At 40.4% G+C, this 12806-nt stretch overlaps 1 protein-coding gene across 2 annotated transcripts in view; it reads right to left on the minus strand.

The window, feature by feature from the left end:
- The window catches only part of UHRF1 (ubiquitin like with PHD and ring finger domains 1), a 565933-nt gene that overhangs the window by 282391 nt on the left and 270736 nt on the right, over nt 1–12806 (minus strand). For both annotated transcript variants that reach the window (XM_044054049.1, XM_044054048.1), the window contains exon 10: nt 10714–10818. In XM_044054049.1, coding sequence (XP_043909984.1) covers nt 10714–10818 — 105 coding nt within the window. The remainder of the gene's footprint in view (nt 1–10713; nt 10819–12806) is intronic.

Consider the following 12806-nt stretch of genomic DNA (forward strand, 5'->3'; position numbering starts at 1 on the left):
GTAAAGCACATATTCACGAAATTATTAAAATCTCAAAGAATAACTAATAATACCAATAAACAACATTCAAGTGTTTCACAACAATATAGAATAAAGATAAAAAAGTCAGTACTTCGACTTAAACAACCATTGCCCTCTGCTTCAGTATGGGCACAACACGTTCTCACTTATGAATAAATGTGGGGCTTGTAGATACTGTAAATATATTAATTATGGACCTTAAGTGACTGGGGGCATAATAAAACAATCCCATGCCTGGGTAAATGTTGCTGCAATTCTAGGATAGTTGTCGATTTGGCAACAAGATGTTCAGGTTTTTATGTAGGAAAAAACACCCGGAGGTTAAGAGAAAGGATAGCTGAACACATTAGGGCCATTAAAAACCAGGATATTCATAATGCCCTATATTCATCTATTGTGTGTGGTAATTTTAAGAGGTTCATATTTTTTGTTGCTGACCGTGTATTGACAAGTGAAAGAGGGGTGATAACATTAGGAGTCAGGTCCTTGGAATATAAATGGCAAGTTTTGTTGAATGCTACATTATTCCCTGGACTCAATGATCACATTTCTATTATGCCCATAATAAAGCAGAGGGCAATGGTTGTTTGATGTGTGTGTGTGTCAGTCTAAGTACGGAGTTTTTTTTTATCTATTCTATATGGTTGTGAAACACTTGAACGTTATTAGTATTTAGTTATTCTTTGAGATTTTAATTTCATGAATATATGTGCTTTACAAATGTTTTTAAGGGTGTGATTTTATATACGTTTCTTATGTTGTGTAATTAGGAAAGAATTTTGATAGGTCATTTCAAAAGTTCAGTGGGTATTTAAAGTTTGTGATCTGATGCACCTTTTACTCTGAAGAAGCTATTGTATTGATGGTGAAAGCGCTTAGTATACTGGAGCTTGTTGTTTAGCTTTTCATTCAACGGCACTCGGCACAGTCCGTAATTGTTTGGTTTCATTTTTTCTTCAGTGTTTACCCTCCTTGGGTTTGTTTTATTTTCAAGTCTTTTTACGGCTGTTTATAGACTAGCTGTTTGTGTTAGCATTTTTTTTTTTTAATTGATTTTTTCCGTATGGAATCGGTTATACGCGAACTTACTGCTTCTGTCAAGAAGCTAACAGTACTATTAACACAGACTCAGATTGAGACTGGGAGGTCTACTCAGGCGACGCTTACAGAGTCGCAGGCTCAATTGTTCACTCTGCATTCCATACCCACCCTGGATGTTGAAGGACGTGGCGTAGTTAACGATGGAGCTCAAACCAGTGAGGGGATACAACATAAACGGAGGGACATCCAACAATGGCTCCAAATTCCAGACGTTGACTTCTCAGCCTCAAATGAGGAGGGAAGGGTTTTTCCAATGCCATCCTTAAACAACTTGAGCGTTTTGGAAACATTTGTCAAAAATTTCAGGGCTTACAACTAGACAATGCATTCCTTTTGAAATCCATTACACTAAAGTACCAAAGGGCCTTAGGATCAACAAGTTACCGAATGGGATAGAAAAGGGGTCCACGGCTTAAACTAGTTGAATTATTCAACAAGACCGGCATGGAGATGTTGGACATTATTATTAAAAGCAACCCAAGTTAGATTTTCTTGAAAAAGAAAATTGTATCTTTGAACGAAAGCATTAATGATTTACTGTTTTTTTCAGTATGCCAATCAGTACAACGTAGCGCTTGGTAAAATAAAATCGACAAGTTTGTTGACAAATGTTAAAATTAGTGAAAAAAAGTTATCTAGGGACATGTTAGACTACAAAAACAATATGGCATACACTTTTGGGTTGAGTAGCAAAAATATTAAATGAGTCACGTGTCAAACAACTGAATCGTGACAATTTTGAGGTAGACAATGATTTAGACTCTGGGGACTAAGGATTAACAGCCATGTTTTTTTAGAAGGATCTCCGGTACCGAGGAGATCGGAGAGCTTGAGAAACAAAAGGAGAGGGAATCCAACAAATCAGCAAAGTGGTGTATACCACAATAGACAAATCAGCAAAGTGGTGTATACCACAATCGACAAGTGAACAATTACAACATGAAAGGGCAGTGGTACAACAAGAGGAGGTAGAGATAAGTTATGGACTGAACGCTGGTTCTAGCAGTGAAATTGTTAACACCAACAGTAGTCAGCGATATGTTAAGTGCATTGCACTCTAATAATTATGTTTGTTGCATTGAAATGGGATGTTAGTACTAAAGCTGGTTTTACCATTTACAATTTCAGTGTTCTTGAAATAAAAGTAATGCATCATGATTTATTGGTCAAGGGTTTTGTTAGTTTCTGTTTTACGCTATAATATGGTTGATTTATTTACTAGATTGAAATTATACACAAGGCAATTAAACTTCTCTGTATTTTAGAGGGCAAAATGATCAAAGAAATGTGATACCCTGGTTTCAACTAGGAAAAGCACTTTTGTACCACTTACTCATAAGGATGTGGCAATGTTTGAAAGGTCATCCTTAACTAGCATGCGAGGCTATAGGGAAAATAAACAATGTGGTTGAATCAAATAAAACTGTGGCTGAGAGGTTAGTATTAAAAGGATTACTAACAAGGAAGTTACAATTATGAAGCGCGACAAAGGAGGTGTAGTTATGTCTCACATTGATTATGCAGCTAAGATGCATGGCATTTTAGACTACTACACCACCTACCAGAGGGCTTCTAGGAGTGAAATGAACATAGCTTATAAGATTGATTTGTTCTTGGACACACTGTTAGAGGGGGGAATCCAGGAGAACGAGTATAGATTTTTGATGGTAGAACACCCAGTGACACCCTCCGTGTTTGGTATTCCCAAGATCCATAAAAGTCTGAATGATCCCCCATTTAGACCAATAGTGGCACCAAAGGGCTCAAACTGAGCCACTAGCAGCATATGTTGACAGGAATACACAGAGGTTGTTGACCAGGTTTTGCCACATATTGAAAAATTCTTGGCATAGTTTACAACGCCTAAAGAGTACAGACAAAAAAGATACGAATTGGACATTCCTCACAATAGATGCAGTGAATCTTTTTTCAACCATACCTCATGAGGAAGGATTGGAATATTTAGAGAAAGTTTATGTAAAAGTGTTTAAATGGTGTAAAGTCAAATAATGTAGTAACATTTATGGAATTGATACTCAAGAACAATTATGACATTTGAAGGAGAATTTTACCATCAGAGTTCTGGAGTGGCAATGGGGGCCAAATGTGCCCCCATTTTTGCCAATCTGGTACTTCTTCACTGGGAGGAGACATTTCTCTTCCCTTCCCCTTTTTTTGAACGGATTGTACTTTACAATCGGTTCTTGGATGATATACTGGTTCTTTGGAGGGGAGATGAAGCAGAGGCCAAGACCTTTGTTGAGTATCTTAATTCCACCACCCGTTTTTTTCTTTCACGTTTAAGTGGAACAACCAAATTAGACTTTTTGGACAAAGCTTATTAAAATGTCCAAAGGGTTGGAAAGTAATATTTACAGAACAGTAATTCATTATTACATTTTTCAAGTTGTCATCCTTTACACCAGCATAGAAGTGTGGTGAAAGGACAGATGGTCAGTCTAGACTCGTGAGCAACAATATGACATACCAGGAAGAGATGTACAATTTTGTAGGGATGTTTCGAGATAAGAGGATATCCACTGAAATTGTTGATAGTTAGAAATGAGGTGATAAGGGAAATTTTCACCCATTTCGCAAGATTTGGGTGGGACAGTTGGTACAATTGAAGGACCTGAACCCCTTGATTCTACAGCCTTTGATTCTAGAGCTCTTGTTTTGAAATACAATCAGACAACTCAAGATTACAGTTGGTACAATTGAAGGACCTGAACCCCTTGATTCTACAGCCTTTGATTCTAGAGCTCTTGTTTTGAAATACAATCAGACAACTCAAGATTATTGAAATTATTAGAAAAGCATGGGATTCAGCATTTGATGCAGAAGTTAAAAATGAGTCAGGACAGACACGAGTAATATTTTCCAGAGGTAGGAAAATTAATTTGCTAGAAAGACCAAAGAAAAACACATGCTCACGTATGTATAAATGCGGGGCTTGTAGATACTGTAAATATATTAATGATGGACCTTATGTGACTGGGGGTATAATAAAACAATTCCATGCCCGGGTAAATAATGTTGCAATTCTAGGATGGTCGCCTATTTGGCAACATGCACAACATGTTCAGGTTTTTTTTATGTAGGAAAAACCACCCGGAGGTTAAGAGCAAGGATAGCAGAACACCTTCGGGCCATTAAAAACAAAGATATTCATAATGCCTTATATTCACACTCTGTGTGGTAATCTTAAGAGGTTCATATTTTTTGTTGTTGACCGTGTATTGACAAGAGAAAGAGGGGGTGATAACAGAGTTGAGTCCTTGGAATATAAATGGCAAGTTTTGTTGAATGCTACATTATTCCCTGGACTCAATGATCACATTTCTATTATGCCCATACTGAAGCAGTGGGCAATGGTTGTTTGATGTTTGCGCCAGTCTTAAGTATTGAGTTTTTTAATCTTTATTCTATATTGTGAAACACTTGTACGTTATTACGATTAGTATTTTGAGATTTTAGTAATTTCATGAATGTGTGCTTTACAAATGTTTGTAAGGGTATGATTTTATATGTTTTTCTTATGTTGTGTATGTATTTAATTAGGAAAGAATTTTGATAGGTCATTTCAAAAGTTCAGTGGGTATTTAAAGTTTGTGGTTTGATGGCTCCTTTTACTCTGAAGAAGCCATTGTATTGATGGTGGAAGCGCTTAGTATATTGCAGCTTGTTTAGCTTTTCATTAAACGGCACAGTCCGTAATTGTTTGGTTTCATTTTTTCTAATTGTAGGCGAGTATTTGGTCCTAGGCAATATTTCAGTTCTCGGCACCGATGACGAAGTGTGCCAAAATTGTTCTGGTACCCAAGTAACTAACAGTACCGAAGCAGGTACTGTCAGTTCCGTGGAAGGAGTCAGAGCTGAAGGCTCTGGTGCAGTAATAGTCAGTGCAGACATTATCCATAATTTTGGTGTCTGTTCAGGTAATGTCTGAGAAGACTTCAGTTCCGTGGAACTTTAAGTCTGAACTGAATAGCTTCTCTCTTTTAAAACCTTTTCTGGGAGGTGATGAGACCAAAGAAAGGGCCTTCGAAAAGGTAGTTTTTAGTAATCCCTTTAGGATTAATTTATTTTCCACTCTGCCAAAGTGTGAGAGCTAAATTCTTACAAATGTCACATGGCAGTTGTAGCTTAAGGTGAGGAACTCAGAGGCAGTAGACACACGAAAGATGCCCATCAGAATTGGGCATCTCACCACATTTGTCACACTGCTCGAACCCAGTTGTTCCTTTTTTGTTATTGTCACAATCCTGAAAAAAACCGACAAGTACAAAGTACAAAGTCAAAGGGAGTCACCAATTGACTAAATAAAATACTTTTAATGTGCGAAAATACCAGCAGTGGTAATAGCAATTACCCCAAGGTTAAGGTAGGGGCCTGTACCAGCAATGGTACTAAGGATACCAAAAAGTTAAGAAAAATGGAAAAACTCAACTACGAGAGTACAGAGGACTATTAATCGCAAAAGGTGAAAGAAATTAAGAAGACTTGAAAGGTATTCAGCAAAGATGTATCAAAAACATTTTAATACTTAACTGAGAGCTGGCTTGGCACATCTTGAGAAGTTGCAAACAAGAGCTGGGGAAAGGAGAGGAGCACTATCGGTATGACTCACCTAGAGAGTTTTTTTGGCTGGCACGAGCTTGTGTATTGGCCGAATCGGTTCAGAGGACAGAACCAAAACCCATCAGTAAGGAATGAATGAAGATTGACATCAGATTGTATGTTTTGTAAAACTGAATTGGAAACAGTCACACCTTCTTGCTGGTTGTGAAGCACTAATGGCAGGACTGCATACTGAAAGGCATAATTATGTGGTGAGACTGTTGCACTGGGGATTGTGCAAACATTATGGTATCGAAGTGGCTGAAAAACACTGGAAACATGAGCCACAAAGCATCATGGAAAATAATGTTTATATCGCATGAGATTATCCATTAAACAGTTCAAAAGATAGATGCTAGTAAACAGATACAGTGGCCCAAGAAAATAAAAAAGTAGCGCCAATCATTGAAATCGCTGCACTCAGTGACTACAGTGTGTTGCATACAGTCAGTCATAAAATACAAGGATCTGCAGGCAGAAACGAGAGCAATGTGGAAGTTATACCCAGACAGTTCCAACAGTAGTAGGAGCAATGGATCTTCAGAATCTACAAACGTATTTAGATGCATTACCAATCCATGTAACCCTGTACGAATTGCATGAGAAGTCATTACTGGGCACACTGCGGGTGCTGCGAAGAGCACTTGGCTGACAAAGATTGAAACAATACTAATTTCATGAACTTAAAATCGTACTTTGACTTAGGAATGGGGTCCATTCCCATCACGGTATTAGAAATAGTTTCAAGACAAGAAAGCAGGCTTTGTTGACAAAAAAAACCACTGGTTGTATTGACTGTACAAGGTAAGCGCTTTCGTTTATAATAATAATCTAACTTCTTCAAAGAAATTCAACACACCCTAGCCTTAGATCCTATCCGTTAAATTACACTAATCAATTAAACCTCTTAATTAAAACTAATCAAATTGTATTCATTACACCAAGTTAATGCAAACTGTAAACTCATCCGTTGTGATAATAAAATTAAATTAAAAATACTGTGAGTACGAAAAATATATAAATTTAACATTTAAAACCTTCAAATATTTAAAAATTCAAAACAAACATCACAAAAACTCATATAGCTATCTAGCATTCTAATTGTAACAGAAGACAAAGGCTGTTGTAATTTTCATCTTTTGTTACAATTAGAATGCTAGATAGCCAAATAAGAGTACCGGATGAGTATACAGTTATTAACTTCTTAGTGTAATGAATACGATTTGATAATTCGTTTTAAGAGGTTTGATTAGTGTAATTTAACAGATAGTATATATAAGGCTAGGGTGTGGTTAATTTCTTTGTCTGAAGAAGTCGGATTATTATAATCAAAAGCGCTTACCTGTACAGTCAATAAAACAAGTGTTTTTTTGTGTCAACAAAGCCTGCTTTTTTGTCTTTAAACAGTTTTTATATTTACCATTTTTCACGGTATTAGAAACACAAAAGATTTGGAGAAATTAGAAGAAAAATAAGTATTAAATTACAAAAATCCAATACACTATGCCAAACAGTTCAGAGGAACAGAGACAAACATTAAATCATAGCCTGGGCTACTGTAAATCACCAGCTAGCATCTCTTTTTGATGTGAAGATGCCTTTGTTCTGCGGGCCACTTGCCCTGAATACATTTTCCTGCCATGTGTGCTCCCCAGGCGTATTACTGTTTCCAAACTTTGACAGTGTTGAGACCAGACACTCTTTAGGTACCATTGTAGTTTCCTCATATGCAGTCTGGCATATGGAATTAGTAGTATGCAAGATGCCATGTAACCAAAGGCCTGCAGAAATTTTCTTGCAGGGAGTTGGGTTCTTGTTGCCATCAGTTGAAAACATTGAGTCAGTTGTTCTTGCTTGTCTGGCGTGAGATAAGCCATATGGGCAGCTTTATTCAAGCTGGCACCCAGGAATATTATCTCTTGTGAGGGCACTAGTTTTGATTTTTTTTCGTTTACTGTGTACCCAAGGCAACTTTTTTTTACAAAAGCCAGATGTTTTAGAAGGATGTCCTTGCTCTCTGCTTGATTCAGGTAGTCCAGGTACGGATAAATTTGAATTCCTTTGTCTGCAAAATGCAATTACTGGTGCCAGGCACTTTGTGAAGACCCTGGGCACAGTAGATAAGCCAAAAGGCAGTGCAGAGAATTGGTAGTGCATTGAACCAGCTATGAATCTAAGGTATCTTCTGCAGTTTTGTCTGATAGGGACATGCAGGTATGCCTCCTTGAGGTCCAAGGTTACGAACCAAGCTTTCTTGCCCAGCATGGGAAGAAGCTGCTGTGGTGTCAACATTTTGACTTTTGGAACATCCAGTTAAGTGTTGAGAAAAAGATCCAGAATGGGCCTCCAGGCTTTGTCCTTTCTGGGAACCAGAAAGTCTTGAGTAATATCCTTGTCCTTGCTCCTGTGGTGGCACCTTTTGAATAGCTCTCATGTCCATGAGTGCTGTAGTTATTGAGCCTCTGCCCATTGATTTGGTGGCATATTTGGCATTCCTTTTAACCTTGGCAGAGTGTAAAAGTGGAACCTGTAACCTTGAGATACAATGTTGAAAACCCATTTGTCTTTGGTGATCATAGGCCAATTGTGATAGAAAAGTGCCATTTTTCCTCCCAAGAGAGAACTGTTTGGCAGCTGTAGTGGGAAGTCATTGGGGCTGCTTTTTATATGGTTGGGGCCCTTCTTTCTGGGCTGATGCACCACATTGTCGAGGCCTGTAAGGACCTTGTGGCTGACCTCTACCTCTTGGACGTCTGTATCTGCCCCTTTGAGGTCTGTCTGTAACTGGAAAGGACCAATTCTTTGTTGGCCAATTTCTGCTAAATAGAAGCGGCTGAACCTGTAAGAAATCCTTCACCGTTTGCATAGATTTTGCCTTGTCCTCCATTTTCTTTAATACCTCTTCTGCCTCAACTCCAAACACATTCTGCTGCAAAGGTGCATCTAAAAGTTTTGCTTTAACATGATCTGGTAACGTATGTTCTTTTAACCAAGCATGTCTTCTAATGACAGAACCTGTAACTGCTGCTCTACAGGCGGCCTCTAAAGAATCAAAACCACATTGCAAAGTATGTTTTCCCACTTGTTCAGCTGCATGCAATAAATCCTGCATTTCCTTAAGATTAGGAGGATCTGAGTCTGGAAGCATTTTTTGTTTCAACTAAGACATCAAATATTGCTGATATTTTAGCATGTAAAACTGGCAATTTAAGGCCCTCATTGCTAAAGTTGCAGATGTATATACTTTCTTCCCCCATCTGTCTAATGCTCTGGAATCTCTGTCAGAGGGGACTGGATTCTTTGCTGATGAGGCCTTAACGCCTTTGGGGCCCTGAGAAATAATTTCAGGGTCAGCAACAGGGCTTTTATAAAGGAATTCGTGAGAGTCAGGGACTCTGTAGTATCGGTCAAGCTTAACTGGGGCTGGAAGTAAAGAATTTAAGCTGGATTCAGTATACACATCATCCACAATATCTAGCACTGGCGGAATAGCAAGTGGTCTGTGTTGAGGTAATAAAAGGAAATATGAGCCTTTTCTTGGATTCCGAGTAATCCTGGCCCTCCCAATGGAAATGCTCCCTCACGGTATGTAAGGTTTCCCCAAAGGAGTAGTCCTTAGGTGGAGAGGCTGATGGAATTGATTCCTCAGCATCAGAATCCTCATAAGGGGGTAAAGAGTATCCTAGGTCTGAGGATGAATCTGAAGAGATGGATACTTGGTCGGATGAGTCATAGTCTGCATCCTGTCTAGGCCTTTTATCAGTAGGGGGATGGGACCCCCTGATCAGAGTGATTAGGTCTTCAGCCATTTTGAGCATTTGTTTCTTAAGCATGGACGCCTGCCCTGGAGAATGCTGAATTTGTTTGTTTTTAAAGGTTTACACTTGGCAGAAGATTTAATGCTTAACTGAGTAGGTCTGAAAACACCCTCTGAAGCTACGGGTTGTTCAGCTACTTTGGATCCCTCTGAGGGATTTGTCTCGGTAGGCTGAGAATCTTGTGCGTCCGAAGGCCCAGCCATCTCCCCATGGGAGTCTAAGGCTGCCTGTGGCTCTAAAGAAGCGGTTGTCAGGGGCTGCGAAGGCACCTCGCTGAAAACCGGAGAACCAGCGACTGGCCTAGAAGAGGCTTAGTCAGTTTTGGGCCTCGGATGCCTGTCCTTGTCTTTGCACTTATGTATTCCGGTAGTCGGTAGTTCCGACGGCATGGTGTAATTGAATTTTCTGCCAAAATAATGTCGGGCAAAGTCAGACATTTAATAGTGCGCTTGTTAAACCTAGCACAAAACAGACTACCAGTGACGTCGTGGTCAGGGCCTAGGCATGGGATACAATAAGAATGGAAATCCTTATGAGGTATTTGCTTCCCACAAGAAATACAGTTATTAACTCTTACTGACATCGGTCTGAGGCAAGAAAAAGTTTCCCCAACGGGGTACTTAGCTTTGTAGAAGACTTCGGGTCTGGATTCGGAATGAAAATCTCAGGAGTCGGCCGACCGGCACTTGTGAACTGCTTTTGCTTCGGGCACCGCGCGGCAAGAAAGACTGAAGAAAATGGCGTCGGCTGCATCTTATATACCCCTGTCGCACTGACGTCAGGGAAGAAGTGACAGCAACAGATGCCGGACCAAGACTTTGGAACTCAGGCCGACTGGGGAACCACCTGTCGGCAGGATAACCAAGTGTAACGACTGCAGCAGTGTAACACAGACATCTGCCCAAAAGAGCAGTCACACAAAGGCCATGCCAAGAAGATCCGATGCAATGCTGTATAGCAACGAGAGATCTGGTAAAAGGAAACAAAAAGACAGGGATGTACTGTGGTAGTGGGGAGTGAAGAGAAAAACTTGAGCTATTAAGATTCTGAAAAGATGCTAGTAGATGGACTGGCTTGCCACAAGCATTCGAGTGTTGCAGTGCGATTATATGCAGAAAAAGTACTAAAAGGGAAATGGAAAAGAATTACTCACCACATCATCTTCATATCCTCCAGCTAGCACCAAAGAATAAGCTCCATCATTGCTCCTCCCATGTATTCCTGCCACATGAGGTCTGTGAATCCCAGACTCACTAACCTATGGATAACAACAAAGAGCATTAAAGACTAATCAATTCAGCAACTCACCCTTCCCCTACTACGTCATTTCCACAAACTTTTAATATAGTTACTGTCCACCAAGTAATTATGTACAGATGGAAAAGCTCGACAGCAACATCCTGCTCCTGAAAAGATATGCATCTCCTTCTGAGAGAAGTCAGAAAAGTACAGTTGTGTACACTTACCATAAATGTAGATGTAGAGTGTATTCACTGTTGCAGTCATTACATTTGGGTTATCTGCTTGCAGGTAGCCCTCAGTCAGCCTGATTATTGAAGTCTTAGGTCCTGCGTCAGTTGTGGTCTCATCTTCCATGTCAGGTAGTCAGGGGTATAAAGCATGCAGCAGACGCCATACCAGTTTTTCTTGCCCCAGATGTCAGGTGCCCCCATAATGGGAAGCAATTGTATACAAGGTTACACCTGCAACAAAAAGCAAATAAACCAGAAAGCTTTAAGTATAGTAAACAAGAAGAGAGGTATAGTCAATAGGAGTCAGGGGGCTGGAGGGAGGGTAACCAGGACTGCAACAGTGAATACACCAACATCTACATTTATGGCAAGTGTACACAAATGTACTATGTTCTTAGCGTTTCACTGCTGCAGTCATTACATTTGAGTAGATTCCCAAAACTAAGGAAGGGAGGAGGTAATTAGAGAGCATTAGGACCAGCTATTAGCCCTGCAAGACTGCAGTGGCAAAACCAGCTCTGGATTTAGAGAAGAATGGCAAGTGGTAATACTTGGTGAAGGTATGTACAGAACTCCAGGTAGCAGCTTCTAGGATGCCCCTGGTAAGAACACCTCTGAGAAAGGCTGTAGAGGTAGATGCAGCCCTGGTGGAATGGGGTCTTATCCCCTGTGTGGGGTAGGTTTTCCATGGTGCTTATAGCAGAAATTAATCCAATTGCCTATCCACTTAGAAATGGTTTGCTCTGAAATGGCCTTCCCCTCTGCCCCTGCAGCAAAGGCAACCAGCAGCTGTTCAGACTTCTGGAGAGGCTTAGTCCTGTCCAAGCAACATCTAAGTTGTCTGTGCACGTCCACAGAGTGCAATATTAGTTCCCCTTTGTTCTGTGGATTAGAAAAGAAGGTTGGCAAATGAATGGACTGATAAAGGGCTACACTGGATACCACCTTGGGTATAAAGGAAGGATTGGCCCTGAGGGACACCCTGTCCGGATGAATGATGATGAAAGGCTCCACTACCATGACAGCCTGTAATTCAGACACCCTCCTTGAAGTGATAGCTAGAAGGGAGGCTGTTTTCCAAGAAAGGAATTTCAATTCTGTAGTTGCAGCTGGCTCAAAGTGAGGTAGATTGAGCTTTTCCAATACAAAGTTAAGGTCCCAGGCTGGAGTAGGGGCTCTCCTGGGTGGTCTTAAGTTTTTGGCCCCTCTGAGGAATTGCTTCAGCAGTGGGCGAGAGAAGAGGGGTGGCTCCGTATTATAATTTGCTGAAATGGCAGAGACATTAATTTTAATAGAAGAGAAGGAAAGGCCTTTGTGAAGCATCTGTTACGTATTGAAGAATATGCGGTAAATTTGGCACGATTGCACCCATCCCCCGAGTTTGGCTCCAAAACAGAATCTTTTCCTCTTTTCAGCATAGGATTTTCTAGTACTAGGCCTCCTTGCCTCCAGAATGACATCTAGCACTTGCTTACTGAGGGATGGTTATGAAGAGCTCAGGTAATTAGCCAGGCTGCAAGGCTCAGCGGTTGAAGTTGGGGGTGCAGAATATATGTCCCTCCTGCTGGGACAGCAGGGAATGGGTCTGCGGCAGGTGCCATGGCTACAACAGTGACAGACAGCACAAGAGAGGGTACCAGTGCTGGCGTGGCCAGTCTGGTGCAATGAGTATTGTCCTTCGTTTGTCCTGTTTGATCTTTAGTAGAACTTTGGAAAGGAGAGGCAGAGGGGGAAATGCATAAAATGAGTTTTTTCCAGGTGAAGGACAGGGCAT

The sequence above is a fragment of the Protopterus annectens genome, chromosome 13.part0 (genome assembly GCF_019279795.1).
Source record: "Protopterus annectens isolate FY-2018-M chromosome 13.part0, PAN1.0, whole genome shotgun sequence".
Taxonomy (NCBI): domain Eukaryota; kingdom Metazoa; phylum Chordata; order Ceratodontiformes; family Protopteridae; genus Protopterus; species Protopterus annectens.